General features: G+C 43.1%; 1 protein-coding gene across 4 annotated transcripts in view; it reads right to left on the bottom strand.

Moving 5' to 3' along the window:
* OPA1 (OPA1 mitochondrial dynamin like GTPase) overlaps positions 1-15,764 on the bottom strand; it is a 90,339-nt gene that overhangs the window by 22,830 nt on the left and 51,745 nt on the right. For all 4 annotated transcript variants that reach the window (XM_075556217.1, XM_075556219.1, XM_075556218.1 and 1 more), the window contains 6 exons: positions 13,884-13,992; positions 13,340-13,419; positions 9,113-9,253; positions 6,111-6,227; positions 3,679-3,772; positions 3,028-3,138 (listed from right to left, as the gene is read on the bottom strand). In XM_075556217.1, coding sequence (XP_075412332.1) covers positions 3,028-3,138; positions 3,679-3,772; positions 6,111-6,227; positions 9,113-9,253; positions 13,340-13,419; positions 13,884-13,992 — 652 coding nt within the window. The remainder of the gene's footprint in view (positions 1-3,027; positions 3,139-3,678; positions 3,773-6,110; positions 6,228-9,112; positions 9,254-13,339; positions 13,420-13,883; positions 13,993-15,764) is intronic.

The following is a 15,764-nucleotide window of genomic DNA, read 5'->3' as shown; positions in this document are numbered from 1 at the left end:
GGGCATTTACAGAGGTCTAAATAAAGGCATGTACATATGTAAATATATCTATATAGGGCGGTGGGGAAATAGATGTACATGCATATATTTATAGGTTTAGTATTAAGGCAGCAGATGGAGACTGGACATCCACTCAAGTACTTATTCAATGCAAGAACACTTTGTTCTATCAAATTGGCATTCCATGAAGCATACCTTCTCGACACGATCACTGAAGACAAATGTGTGCATAAGCCAATGTGGTAAAGAAAGCTGATGGTGCCCAGCTACCAAAAGATATAGCGTCTGGGGTCTTAAATGTTTGAAGGTAAATAAGCAGCCACCTAGCTCAGAAGCAACAAACCCTATATGGAAGAAGCACAGCAGCGTGTGTGACCATGAGGTGTCGAAGGGATCAGGTATCAGGCATCAGCAGAACAAAAAATCTTATCATAGTGAATGAAGTGGGAGTGGGGAGTGCAGAGTGGGGACCCAAAGCCCATCTGTAGGCAACTGGACACCCTCTTACAGAAGGGTTGCGGGGAGGAGATGAGATAGTCAGGGTGCAGGGTGGCAACGATGAAACATACAACTTTCCTCTAGTTCTTAAATGTTTCCTTCCCCCACCATCATGATCCCAATTCTACCTTACAAATCTGGCTAGACCAGAGGATGCACACTGGTACAGATAGGAACTGGAAACACAGGGAATCCAGGACAGATGATCCCTTCAGTATCATTGATGAGAGTAGCGATATCGGGAGGGTGAAGGGAAGGTGGGGTGGAAAAGGAGAACTGATTACAAGGATCTACGTATAACCCATCCCTGGGGGATGGACAACAGAAAAGTGGGTGAAGGGAAACATCGGACAGTTTTAAGATATGACAAAACAATAATAATTTATAATTATCAAGGGTTCATCGGGGAGAGGGAAGCGAGGAGGGAGGGGGGAAATGAGGAGCTGATATCAAGGGGTCAAGTAGAAAGCAAATGTTTTGAGAATGATGATGGCAACAAATGTACAAATGTGCTTGACACAATGGATGTATGTATGGATTGTGCTAAGAGTTGTATAAGCCCCCAATAAAATGATTTAAAAAAATGTTACCACTCTCTATAATCCTTTACCCTGTATGATTTTAGAACTGTGATAAAAGTCTGGGTTGCTCCCCTCTCTCCAAGTCCCATCAGCATCATACATGCGAAATGCATAGCAACCCTGAAGGGACCGAAGCGTTGTGGCTGAAAAGGAGCTGTGACCACAGCGGCCCATGCAGAACAAAGCTAACAGTCAGGAGAAGTGCGCTCGGGCCTCTGTGGCAGCTAATGGACGGCCACGGCTCAGCTCCTTTTGTGTGACTGATGAAGCGGAGTTACTGGGCAAGCACTGCTTCCAAGGACATTACTGGGCACATTAACACTACCTTAATTTTATTACACATAGTAAATTATGTCAAGAGAGTCATGTGAATATATTTTTTTCTTCTCAGAAAAGCCACTCGATATATGCACTATCAAGCCAAGAACATAAGTCTTGGTTTGACAGTGCATATATTTGAATTAGTTAAAACATTTTCCTTAAATGATTTAATTGGGACTGGCCTGGAGGGTGCTGAGGTTACACAGGCTCTGTCACAGAACACAAGAAAAGGCAACAACGCTTCTTAATCACCAAAAATGTATATGCTAATACAAGTCACTGATATTATTTTCACTGCCTGATTATTATGTTCCAAGGGTGCAGAAAAAAATATAGCCTTCCCCACATACCATACCCATGATCTTCTAATTACATTTTCCCATGCTTTCTGAATACCCCTCCTACTGCAGCGGCATAGCATGCTTACAAAAATCACAGGTAGTTAGGGCGGGTGGTAGTGTTTTAAGTGGCTAGAGAAACATATTGAGGATCATATTGTTTGCATAAAAATATAGTGCATCAGGGCACAAAGTGATAGCGAAATGCCTCTTCCTGTAAGAGTCAAAATGACGAAGGCATGCAGGAACCAGCCCGTCCAAGAGAGTAAGGGGCAGTGAAGCTTTCCACGCAGCACTTCTGTCCGTCAGCACAGATGTACGGAAGCTGCTAAAGTAGTGTGATTTACCAACTGAGCAACAGGAAAACATGCACCCAGCATTAGTCTCTGAGCTCAGTACAAATGACACCTGTGGGGCCACAAGAGTGCAGGAGTACCCGAGCATGAGGTCAGGAAGCAGGGCTCAGGGAAAGGGCAGCTGGCATGGGTCTCTGAAGTGAGAGGTGAGGATGGAGGAACACAGGGCAAGACGCGTGGTTGGCTGTGCGTGCGTGAGCGCCTGTCTGGGTCAGCGCCAGAGCACCGTGGAAAGGACATTTGGCCAATGATAGAGACAGTGACCAAGATTTGGTTCTCCGCAGGGGACTGATAAAAATAAGTAAAGATATGAAAGATAATAAGAACAAGGTTTCTCACGGTCAGAAAGGGACTTATAAACACGAGAAGGGGAAAACGAACCCTGTGGTATTTGTGACGAAATGTGATGCATGGCTGCAACACACATGATTAGGGATGTAAACACGTGCATATGTATGCACACTGTTACACACGGTTTAGTACCAGCGTGGGTCAGTGGCACTCCAAAACAATGAGCTCATCGAATTCCCAGGTCTTGATTCCTGAATAGCTTCCTCAAAAAGAAGAAAGCGGTGTGAAGGAAACACAGCACGCACGCATGCGCCTGAAACATTTCATTATATGGAGGGACCACGTCGGGATAACTGCGGAAACCTGAATGAGGTCTAGAAATAAGAAGCAGCAATATAGCCGCATGACATCCTGATTTCCATGATGGTATTTTGGGTCTTAAGAGCGTCCTGGGTGGTGGGAAGTACACATTTCGGTACCTGCAGGTAAGGGGACTTTGGCTCAGCAACTGACTCACGAAACCCAGGAGGCTAAAAGTTCTTTGTATGTGCCTGTAACGTGTACGGAAGTTTGGGACTGAACGTAGGAACACATCAATGGAATGGAGACAGCGGGAAGGCAGAGGCAGGAAGCGCCACTTACTGAGGTCTTCGGCCAGCTGGACTCGTTTACCAGTCAGCAATTTGAGCTTCTTTTCTCCATCTTCAGCAAAATCCTCCAGCACTTCCTTAACGTTCTTCTCCAGTCGCCTGACTATACAAAGTAAATAAAAGCTCGGAGGAGAAGCGTTTACCAACCAAACAGAGTTAGTTATAACTCTGCAGAGCTGCACAGAGAATCATTTTTTAAAATGCAGACACGGAGAGTAAACTCCTACTGCCCCTGCAGTATGACCTTTACCGTTATGTTACGGTTTCTCCCAGCTACAGGAGAAACCTCACCTGGTGTGACGCCAACCACGAAACTGTCACACGGTTTGGGGAAAGTCGTATTCTCTCAGCATCCTTGTAACGGGCAGGAAGTACAGGCACCCCCAAGCCACGGGATCTTCGGGGCCCATTCTTTTCAAACGGCACTGTTGTGTGATGAAGAAGACTTCACTGCAGCTCTGTTTTACCGCTCGTCTTTCCCATCAGGATTTGCAATCACGAATATTTTAAGAACAAATTCTAATTTTGAGCCAATAAATCTATTTTTAAGGTAGTACTTTGGCACACTGCTACTAAAATGGAGTCTGTCACTAGCACTAATATTAGTGCTGTAAAATAAGGAAGTGGCTTCCCTGTGGCTTACCTTCAGTGTTTGTAAGTTGCTGCCTTAAAGTATTTGCGGTGATAGCAAGCATGCGCTGTATTCGCCAAAAGAGGACCACATCGTTGCATTCCAACTGAAATAGGAGTTACAGTAATCAGATGCAAATTCAGAAATGAAAACATGCAACCTTACAAATACTAGAAGTCAGCACTTATATCTTAAGCTTTAATAACAAAAATCACTCAGCTATACCTCGGTGCATATATTCCTGTTACAGATGGGTGCTGTGCACACACTGAGCCTGGGGCGAAAGGTTCCCAGGCCATGGCGGGAGGCTGCTGGGCAGGGCAAAGCCCTGGTGGTTCCTGTGAAAGACACCTCAGCAGACTACGGGGCCCAGTGCTGCACAATGGCCACTATGTCTCTGCTAAACCAGCTGCAGGGAAGGCCAGTTTGGACGGGAGAAGCTGCCTGGGAATAGGTGTGGTGTGGGCCCAGGGGGCTCGAGCCACCTTTACATTAGTGTCCTATGGGACCACTGTACCAGCAAAACAAGGACAGCAGACCTGCAGAAATACGGGAGCTGAGGAGGTCTGGGCTGGGGTTTTGGGTCTGGACCTCCACTGCTACCGACTAGGCGACTTTCCGTGGCACTCAACAATGGAGCAAAAGTGAGATTCCGATGTCAAGACGCCAGTCTAGAGCTGCCCCCAGCCACCTGGGTGCCTGGCCCATGGATGGGACACGTGTAGTCAGATATTGCCTGAGCACACGTTAAGTGATGCATACCTGTACAGAAAGATACTACTAACCAAAATTGTTTCTGGGACAGGCATGGATATGAAGATACGCCAAAAAATACTGCTGCGAGTGCGTAGAAACCTTTGTTCAAGCAGTCTATCTGAACCGAACGCAGAGCTGTTGCTTGCTGACAGCCAGGTCTACACTTCTGAAGGTGAGGCTCCATCTCTAGCCCTTTTGGGCATTTTGGGTCACACCTGTCAAAATGGCAGACTGGGCATCCTCATGGGCCTCAAATCAAGTCCTTCTCAATGCTGAGTTTTGGGGATGAAAAGGAAATTTAAAGGCTGAAGTAAGGAATTCTTCCAGGCCACCTTTTGCTACCCCTGACGCATGAGTAGATGCACTGCTGTGAGGGGAAAATCCTTAATACAAAACTTTCCTGGCTTTTTCCCCCAAGGCAGTTTTCAATTTTCTTACAATCGCTGCACAATTACCTGCCGCATCTACCCTACATCCTTGAAGAAAACCTATTAAGATGACCCCTTTGGCATTCCCAACCACAGAAGCTGTATTGTTTCCTAAGATCTCCGTGGAAGCCACGATTATGACTGGATACTGCTTGAACATATTGCTATGAGTAAGATCTGTCCAGGTGATGATTTATTCCATAAGCTCTTCATGAGCTTTGACCTTGTTTAAAAGACGGCTGGAAAGATCAGTTCTTTGAGCCGGCTGATCTTCTCGAAAGCTTTCCGTACTAGTTCGCTTAAATGCGAAAGGGAGGATAATGTGAGAGGGTCGTCTGGTAGCTTCTGAGTTCATTGAGGTTGACAGCCTCTCCCCTCTTAGCCCATCTCTGAAGCCTTCCTGACTGCCCCCAGAACACCTGCTCCATCTAAGAGCTGTTGTTTTAGGTGGGACAGCATGCCCAGAAACTTGTGGCAAAGGCTGCATGATTTGGGGAGATGCCCGCTTGAATTCTGTTAAAGATCTGAACGTCCTTCTGTTTCTGTGAAGGCACCCTAAAGGAGATGACAGGGCCCTGGCGGAACGCTGGGTGACAGGGTAGGCTGCTAATTGCAAGGAAAATGCCAGCCACTCCGTGGGAAAGACAGGGCTTTCTACTCCCCAAGAGAGTTCGTATCGGAAACCTGCAGGGGCATGTCTACCCTGTCCTAGAGGGTCGCTCTGGGCAGCACTGACTTGGCGGCAGTGTTTTTTGTTTGTTTTTTAAATGAGACGAAGACCCATATTTTCCCGAGGAAGACCTTGTCTGAGCCACTCACTGGTCACATTAAAATTAAAATAAATCTGTGCAGATACGGACTAAAACCCCAGCAGCAAGACTTTCTGACTCACCTTCATGACTTGAGTTTTTCACATCAACTTCCAAATGTATTTTTCCACTACAGGAATGTATCGTTCTATGTAAAACAAACCACCAGTATTTCTTACAGACGGATGAGCAGTACTAGAGAGAAGTGATTTATTGCCTTTTGTGCACACTCTGACTGGCACTGTGGATGATGTGTGTGTGTGTAAGTAAGTTACTATAAAAATAGAATAAAGCTTTCCAAAAGTGTACGAAGTTATTCTTTATGAATCCTGCATACTTTTTACCAGAAGACCCAAGGAGTTAAAATTAATGCTAAAGACAAAGTTTACTTTTAAGTATATTCAAGCAATTATCACTAGCAGACATTTCTGCTTGTTTCTGAAAACCTTACCTCAGAATCTACAAAATGCCTTTGGTAGTAATAAAAGCCTCTTCGACACAGGTTACAGTGACTGAGAGCTGCTTTTAAGAAATGTCTTCTATAAACTTGGTGCCAAGTGTCCTTAATCTGAGAAAACAAACACAAAAGGAAACGGTCTATTTTTCCATGTTGATGAAGTGTTTCTTGAAAAACTATACAGTTTATTAAAATGCTAAAAGCAATGACAATGTAATTATTCTTTCAACTTCTTTTACTGTCTTTTCAAGACTACGACTAGATGCATTACAAATCTGACCCTTTACCAGATTATATGCCTACATTTAGTTTCCAACAAGAAGTGTTATTAAATATTTGAATTATGTTGTAGATTAGACGGGGTAGGGGGATTACCTCCTAACACCAATGCAACAAGAGATCAAAAAAAAATCTTGCCCAAGGACAGTTTTAGGAAGCTGGTCTCAGACAATGCCCATCAATTCAGTAATACTTCCCTCCACATTTGGCTACCATATCGTCCCGAGTAGCCATTTTTTGGTCTTTTTTGACATCCATTATTGTTTTGTTTAGAATAACAATAATGTTAAATAGGTAGTACAAGTATTATCCATACCAGTTTATAGATGAGAAAATATAGGTTGCTAAATTATACACATTGTAAATGAATTATTAAAGGTGATTTTACTAGCAATTGAAATGGAACTTTGCACAACACACCTCCGCTGACACTCTGTCCAGCCAATAGTCTATTCTCTTCCCCACTCCTCCCATCTAATAAAAAAGTACCATGTTGCTTTATTCTCTTTCCTGTAGCTTCATAAAATGTTTTGAATAAACTATCATTTGGATAAACTACAAAAACAACAACAACAACGATTCTCTTGGTTACAGAAAATAAATAAGAACTATAGTTTACACAGGTCCTCGGCTATGGACAAAGCCAGGCCTAAAACAAAATATCTCGCGTTCCACTCTCAAAAGGGGGTCTTTCCTGACCCACTAGCCCAAGTGCCAGCACCAGTCCAAGGCACCACACTGCGTGCAGCTTACTGTGAGGGTGGGTCAGGGGGAACCCAGAGAACGAAATCCACATCCAACTGAAAATGGCATTTGGTCATTAACTTTATCATCTCACTTTCAATTTTTAAACAATGCTGAAGGTACAAAAGCTTTAATGGAGTTGAGTTTCGCCACATTTCTTTTCTTTCTCTGCCCTCTGGTGGAATTTAATGTAAGTATGCTTACTTTTTCCTCAAGTGCAGAAACATAAGCAGCTGATACTAAGTAGCTGATACATTTTGGTTCTGAAATTCCTCATCTACTTGCTATCCCACTAGATTTACTTTCCTAATTGGGCTTCCATTACTCAGGTACTGAGTACTGAACTAAGTATTACAATGAGTTTTTCACCTCTTACATAGACCCTGACTAAGCAGGGACCTGGGCCTGGCATGCAAACCCAGAAACACACTGTTTGTTTTCAGTATGCCCCAAATAAGCCTCATGAAAGGTAAAAAAAAGTTATATATTTACCTTTTCTACTCATACATATTGTAAAGAAAGAAACCGAGACAAAGAATCCAAAGGCCGTATCCAAGTTAATGAACAAGACTATCGGTGTTTCTTCTACAGTTACATCTAACTGATGAGTGACACTATTCGACTATGGGACAGGGGACTAGAAGGCTCTCTTTCAATCGGACACGGCCTGGCGTGGCACAGAGAGCTAAGGGGGGTGGGGGCCAGGGTGGGGGCCAGGGTGGGGTGGTGGAAGAAGACATCATCCTTGGCCGGGATAAATGCTAGGCAGGTTCTAGCCTGTAAGTCTTGGTTTCTCTACTTACAAAGTTAAAGCATTAGATTGAAGAAGCAAATAATCCCCATCAACTCAAGACAGCAAAATGTCTACTTCTTACACATGCTGTGTTTTTACTGTCAGCAAATACGAGGGGGCACCTCTCCCCCAAAACGTTTTTTTTTTCAATGCTATGCATTTAATTTTTTTTTTAACCAAACAAACATCACTTTGAAAGTACTCTCCATTACACTTAATACTTTTGTCAAATCTGCAATTCTATTCTGGCAACATTTTTCAAACTCATCTATTTGGACTGCTGACAGCACCTCCCTCGTTTTTATCTTCTTCCCTTCTTCTACGTTGTCAAATCATTGTCCTTTCATGTCCCTCTTCATTCACAGAAACAAAACTAAGCCACATGACGGTGCGTGGGGAAAGAAAGCCATGCCGGCACATTGAGATGGCTGTGTGACAGGTGTATCGCTGTGGTAGCAAAGCCAGTCCCCCGTCTGCCTTGTTTGTCCCACACTGTTAGACACTCTTTTGCGAACCTCTAAATAGAAGGCTTGTTCAACAGTCTGACCTGGTGGAACTAACTCCACCTATACTCTGAGTAGACGTTGTCTTCCGTTCAGGAAATTCACAGACATCCAGAACGAGGTCTGTCACCAATCAACATTTCACCTTTTTTGAACCAACAAAACCACTCATATACGAGTTTTTATTCCCCATAGCACTGCCCTTATAAGCTGTGTTCAACATCACAACAGTCTCTGTGGCATTTATCCTGATCAGGAAACAAAATTTCACAGCCACATGCTGTTCTCTTAAATCGACCATCACAAAAAATGAGGTTTGAGTGACAGTGCTTTTACAAAAAAATTCACTGTGACCTGAGAGCACCTTCCTAGGAGATGTCACTGGGTGCACGAGCTCAGAGCGAGTTGCTCTATGCTCCCCGAGTGGGAAAAATGCATCCTACGAAAGCTCCGCTCTGCTCAGTTCAATTACTCTGGGTTTTGGGTGGTACCCCCTCATAAATAAGAGGCTTCAGAGTGTTTGTGGAAAAATTCCATGATCTTTTCCCCTTGTAAACATGATCAAAGTTAAACAGAACACTGAACTATCCAAGGAAGACATGAAATTCAGTAACATTTTACTGGAAAAAGTGAAGATTACGAAAACAGGTACATGTTTTAAAAATCTTATTTATTACCAAACTTGGGTCTACTTCCACTCCTCGGGATTCGAGGTTCTTTCGGACGGTGGTTATCTCATCGCTGGCAAGGTAAGCTGGGTGCTCTTCATTACATTTCAACATCTTCTCCAATTCATTCTTGGTTTCATTGTGAACACACTTCAAAATGTTTAAAAGAGAATGTTTAGATGATTCAGAATTGGCACACTGAGAAATAATACAGAATCCCAATCTAAATAGATATATTACTACTGTACAATCAGCAATATCCACTTAATTATGAAAACCAGAAAAGAACCTAGTAACACTGTTTATGAATAGAAAGGCCCATGGCTTCATAGGCATTGCAACCTGGCCTTATTAGGTTAGGGGAGAAACAGAAAATCGGTTATATTTCACTTTTACTAAAAAGTTTTACACTGAAGTGACAGCACTAACGTCTCTTATGCGCTTTTGTTACTCTCTGACATTAGGTTCTGCTCCAGGTCTAGGAAGGTGTGCCCTGGTGGATTAAGAGATCGTGTTCCATAAACGCTTTCTATCAAAAGCTGGAAGACTGTAAGAACGCACACTTGTTTCTGATCAACTAAATTTAAATGCATAGTTGCCTCTAAAACCTCTCATCAACCCTCTCAAGACCCAATTATTGTCCACTTTCAATTTTTTGGTTGATGTCCTCCTGTGTTTCCATTAATGAAAGGCAGGTTGAATGAAGAATTTCTGAAACGTGGTTATAAAATGTGCTTTTTGAAACATGTTATGTGGAGCACACTTGTTATTCAGGACTTTGGGGGTAAAATTATATGACACATATAGACCACCTTCTAGAGCCCTTGGCAGGTTCATGCAATTTTAGGGTGCCCCATGTGTGCAAACACGGAAAAACTGAGAGAAAGGCAACTTCCAAATAGGGCCCCTAAAGCCCAACCCACTGCTGCCAAGTGGCTTGCCCACAGGGTAGAGCAGAGCTACTCCACAGGGGCTCTGAGACACTAAACCTTTATGAGGTGCCAGCTCCGTCTTTTGACCATATGGCTAGCAGCCCAACAATTAAGGCACCAGGGCTCCACTGTAAGGCCCCGGGACCCAGAAATATACTTACAAGTTAAAAAGTTAAAAGACAAACGTTTTGCAAATGCACACCTCCCCATCATGCACACTCTCAGTCAATACCCTGTAAAAGAGTAACTGTGTCACGTGCCCAGTTCTCCCACTTCAGACAGTTACTGGCCCCCTTCCTGACAGTTGCGTGCACTGTCAGTGGGAAATCAGCTGTCCAATAAACCCTGGAGGAGGAAATTGTAGCCGGTTGGGATCTGTCTTCTGGGCAGGTCGAGAAAGGGTTACAATCCTGCTTCCAAGAGCACTGCTGTGAGGCCAGAAGCTAGCACTCTTCCTGACTCCCGTCTCTTTGTTGGAGGTGGAAGGCACTGCAACACCGGCTGTAAATTATGAAACTGAAGACTCCCGTCTTAATCTCTCTATTATTCAACCCTTCCTTTACAATTTCATAGTAAAAGGAACTATCTTTACATTCATCGATACTCTTGTCCCAGACTGTATCACAATTATGGGGCAGTATGTGCACAAGCATCACACTTAACAGACCAGTAGCTGGCTTGTGCATTGAACTAGAAGGCGGGCAGGCAATGTCGGCCCGTGGGCTGGTTACGGCTGGAGAAACCGTCAACACAGCTAACAGTGCTCGCCTCATCGCAAGGCAGCCGTCATGTGAGGGATGCGTTAATGGAATGTGTGAACAGGATGGCCTCTGAAGGATGCTATAAATACCCAAATGGCCCTTTGCAGGAAGGTTCCCTCCCCTGCTTGAGAGAAACACTATTTAAGAAAGACAATTTTCAGTTCACTTAACTGCCATGCAGCTAGTCTGAGGTGAAGTATCACCTCTGGTAATGGTATGTACCAACTAATCTCTCATCTCTCCTGACCAAGCTGTCCATTACCTGAGCCTTGAACAAGTGAGCCTATTTCAAAAGGACACATTTTCCTAGAGCAAAAAGAACCAACAAAGAGAAGAAATAGTTTTCAGAGCAGAGAGTTCCCATTTTTTATACAGGACAAACTAAAAGTCAGGAGAAAAAAACTGTTACAATGTGAGTCCTGGGGATACTGCCAACCTGTCTGTCCTAGAATCGGGTTGCACTGGAGTCTCCTGGTTTGAGGTCTAGGACATGGGCTTTCATCTGGGAGTGGAAGGATGAGAAAGGTTAGAGAAGCGAACTCTGGCTAAAGGCGTCTGATAGGAAGTGTTCTGAAGGGAAAACGAACACAGATGCTACTGCAGGTGATTCTGAAATGCATCCCTCTGCACTCCAAATCACTGCTTCTGCTCCCGCTTGGCCTGGGTCTTACGAATCCTGCCTTGACACTTCTTGGGGAGAAGGCTCTTATCCAACAAATGTCCAAATGTCTCTCCTGCCCACAGAGCGACTGCCTTAACCCTAGAATGAAATCCTCTGCTTCTAGGGGGGTGGGGGATTCCTAATGGGCCCACGTTCCCAGGTCTCTTACAACTAGGAAATGTTTCCCTCGGAGTGTGTGTGGTTCAAGCATGTTCACCACAAAGCTGCTGAGGCAGGTTCAACCACAGCTGATAGTTTTGGACAGTCTCTTAAGTCTAATTTCCCTTAGACTTCAAGGCCCGACACCATCTTCCTCTGGAGTTTATCTGCCTTACACCAGCTTTCCCCAATCAATGTCTCTCCCTGTCTCAAAGTTAGAAATCGCTAGTGGATGTCCTAGAAATTATCTTCTGACAACACTGCTTGCAACCCATCTGGAAACAGAGATAAGTCATGCCCCCCGAGCACAGGCACAGCCCAATCACCAACTGTCCACGTCCTCCGGGGCTCACTGTCACAAAGGCTGGGGAGGGAAAGAAAAGGAAGCCCACCCCTTCACTATTTAAATGAGGCACGTGGAGATTCACAACCGAAAGGGGCTTATCAAAGAAGAGATAGATGTGTGGAACTGCGGGGGGGGGGGGGCGGGGGGGGAAAGTGGAGCGAGCGCTCACTGTAATTTCACTGCCTGAAAGGAAAACTAAACACAGAAAGTACAAAAATAAAGATAAATCATTTGGGAACCTCGTTCTGCTCAACTCCAGCCTCAGTTTATTCTCTCCCTATCTTAGTCTCCTTTCCTTCATTTATTGCATTCAAGGAACCAAAGAGGACAAAGAGATTAAAAAAAAAGTGCATTGGAAGTGCTTGATTTTTATTCACTTCCTCATTCAATTGCATCAGGTTCTGTATTCTCCCTAGGCTCTTTTAGGAATCCACACAGTGCTGAGCAAGCTGTAAAAGACACTGTGAAATGGGAAAAGAAGCCATAAGAACTTGAAAGAAATCAAAGGACTGGTGGTTGGGATGGAGGCGGGAACTTAATTATTTGCATCTTCCCTTTATTTATTCATTCTTCAATTTATTTATACTTGTCTTTCTGATTTCGTTCTTCTTAGGTGCTATAAAATTTATTAAGTGAATTGATTCTATAATTCAAATTCCTATTTGAATTTTTCTATTTGTTCTATGAACACGAATGTAAAACATGTAAAATCTGAATAAAGTACCAACAAAAATTTTAGATGAAATATAAAGGAGCAAGAAGAGGTTTTAAAATGTCTTCTCATCACATTCACTGTGTGTGTCTGACGAGAGGGACCCCACAGGAAGAGCAGGCGTGCCTTGGGGGGCTCCTGAAGCTGGCGACCCTGACAGGCAGAGAACCACGCACCTTTCTCCCAGGCAGTGCCTGGGAGTTTCTGATCACTGACCAAGCAGCAAACCTTGTCAATGTTTTATTCTGTTATTTAATACTATTTTTTTGACTCTTGGAGTAGCTGAAACATGAAGTTAAAGTGGACAAAGGAATCAACCACAAAATGGCCTTTTTCACCTCCCCTTCCTTCTTTCCATCACACAGCCACTTTACTTAAGGAAAAATTCCTTTACAGAGGTTTACAGTTTATTTTAAAGACCAGTTGTATTTTAAAAAGGTCGATATAAAACATTAGAAAATCTTAAGATAGGCCGGTGTCACGCAAACATTACCATATATAGCAGAGTACAAACCAACCTGAATTGTCAGCTGTGGCACCTAATGTTACATTAAAAATGTGGTGAAAAATCAACTTACACACGGGTAGATACAGTATGTATTTTTATGCCCCAATGAGTTATGACTAATGATACCATCATGAGACCAGAGAATTGTTAGTTTTACCTGTTCTTGGGTCCGGTTCTTCCAGTATAACCACCTTTTTTTCCAATCCGGACCTATCATGTTTTCAAGTGTACTTTCAGCTAAAGAAAAAAAAAATCAATTCATTATGAATTTTATCAGTTTACAGGTATATAGCTTCTAAATTAATAATGATATTTTTTCTCTAACTTCTTCAAAGTGCTCTTATTAATATAAACTCAAGTTCAAATAAGAAAACTATGAAATAAGAACTTACTATATACACCTAGAATCTAAGAAACGCATAACTGCTTATTAAATTCCTATATATACAGTAAGCAAGCACATTAAAATACTCTCCGTTACATCATTTTAGACTATCAGTACACAGACCCAATTTGTTGCACATTTCTAAGCAGGAATTCTAAGCAGCTGATTGAAAAACCCACAGATCCTATTCAACGACAGTGTTACAGATGAAGACCTAGAAAGGAATGTTCACTGTATTCTGCGAAGGTTCACAAAGCTAGAGGGCTCCTCTGTCGCTGTGAGTACTTGGAGTGCACCACCCCGCGCCACTACGTACTGTCCTTAAGCCGAGCCTGGAGAGCCTCCTCCATGAAGTAAATGGCCGCATCCCACTGCTGTTTGTCTGAGATAGACCGGTCTTCCAAAGCATTGTGCTGAATAACTCTCTGAAGGAACGAGGAAGGAAAAGACGAATTTGATTGACTTCTTACCGTTTTAATATTCTTATTCAAAATGACAGCTCATGAGTAGTCAATATCCAAAGCAATAAATATATCTAAACATAAAAGTATGTTTTTCTGTATCAATGCGAATGAGGGGGGTTGGAGTACAAACCCCAAACCCATCAGTAGATAATTGGACATCCCCCGACACAAGGGTTGTAAGGAAGGGATGATTCAACCAAGGTGCAGTAGAGCACCGATGAATCACACATCACTCCTCTAGTTCCTGAGTGCTTCCACCTCCCCCATGATCCAGTTCTACCTTCCAAATCTGGCTAGACTGGAGTACACACGTTGGTACAGATAAGAGCTCCTGACTCATGGAATTTAGGACAGATAAACCTTCAGGAGCAGTAGTGGGAGTAGCGATACCATGAGGGGAGGGGTGTGGTCAGGGAGAGGGGGAGGGGGAACCCATCACAAGGTTCCCCCTCCGAAGGGGGACCAATAACAGAAATGTGGGTGAAGGGAGACATCACACAGTGTAAGATATGAAATAATAACAATATATATCTAAATACTCGCATATAAGCTGAGTTTTTCAGCACATTTTAAATGCAGTTTCTGTGGTAAAATTAGGTGCCTTGGCTGATATTCAAGTCACCTTATACTCGAGTATATATGGTAAATGATCAAGGATTCATGAAGGTGGGAGGGTGGGGGAGGGAAGGGAAAAAAGAGGAGTTTATATCAAGGGCTCAAGTAGAAAATGTTTTGGAAATGATAATGGCAACATATGTACAAATATGCTTGATATAATCGATGTAAGGAATGTTATAAGAGCTGTAAGAGTCCCCAATAAAATGACTTAAAAAACAAACAAGTAATCTTCCCGTAAAAATGCAGGTCACCTTTTTTGTCTTCCTTACTTGTCATCTTTCTAATTAAGCAACGGAGGGTCTCAGCCCACAATAAATTATCTTTAAGATGGTCCAGAGAGAGATCTATTAGACATTAATAACATTAAGCTCATTAGCCAGAGCTCTTGCATTCGGGAGTTATTAAGTTAGATCATCATTATCATCTTGTTTGGGCTACATAGTTTATGTATTATAGTTTTTAAAAAGAGAAGAGGAAAAAGTTAATAGTCACATTTCACTGTTAACAGCAATGATAAAAGGCAGAAACTTACAATCAATTGTAAATATTATTTATTAAAACTAATATTGGGTTTTCTCATTTTAAAAGGGGCACCAGACTTTCAAATGTCTAGTCTTATAAAGTAATTGGCAAGAATGAGTGTGGTTTTCTAATACTACAGGCATTTCTTCAAAATGTTACTTTTAACAGCCCATAGAGATATGCACGTTCCTAGAAAACAGCTCAAGCCTGTCTCTGAACAGGTGCGTAATAAAGGTCAGAGCAGTATGTTCTACGGAACCAACGTGTTTTCAGGGATAATGGTCAGAGGCCAAAGCGCTATAATCAGAGCTAGATTTCAGTTCAACTCAGTGAAGGGCAAGGCTGTTACTGATGTGTGCTGCCCAGCCAACTACAAGGGACAGCAACCCCACGAACAGAACAGAAGTGTCCCAAAGGGTTTCCAAAGCGGACAATGTGCTTGGTGCCACGGAGTCCATTTTAACTCCCAGCAGCACAGCCCCTGGGGGTTTGCAAAGTGGCAACTCCTCACTGGAGTAGTGGAAGGCCTTGTCTCCCCATCACAGAGCAGCTGCTGAACTTGTGTTCGGCAGCCAATACGTAGCCCACTACAC

The sequence above is a fragment of the Tenrec ecaudatus genome, chromosome 8 (assembly GCF_050624435.1).
Source record: "Tenrec ecaudatus isolate mTenEca1 chromosome 8, mTenEca1.hap1, whole genome shotgun sequence".
NCBI classification, from domain to species: domain Eukaryota; kingdom Metazoa; phylum Chordata; class Mammalia; order Afrosoricida; family Tenrecidae; genus Tenrec; species Tenrec ecaudatus.
This window is presented reverse-complemented; position numbering and strand designations above follow the sequence as displayed.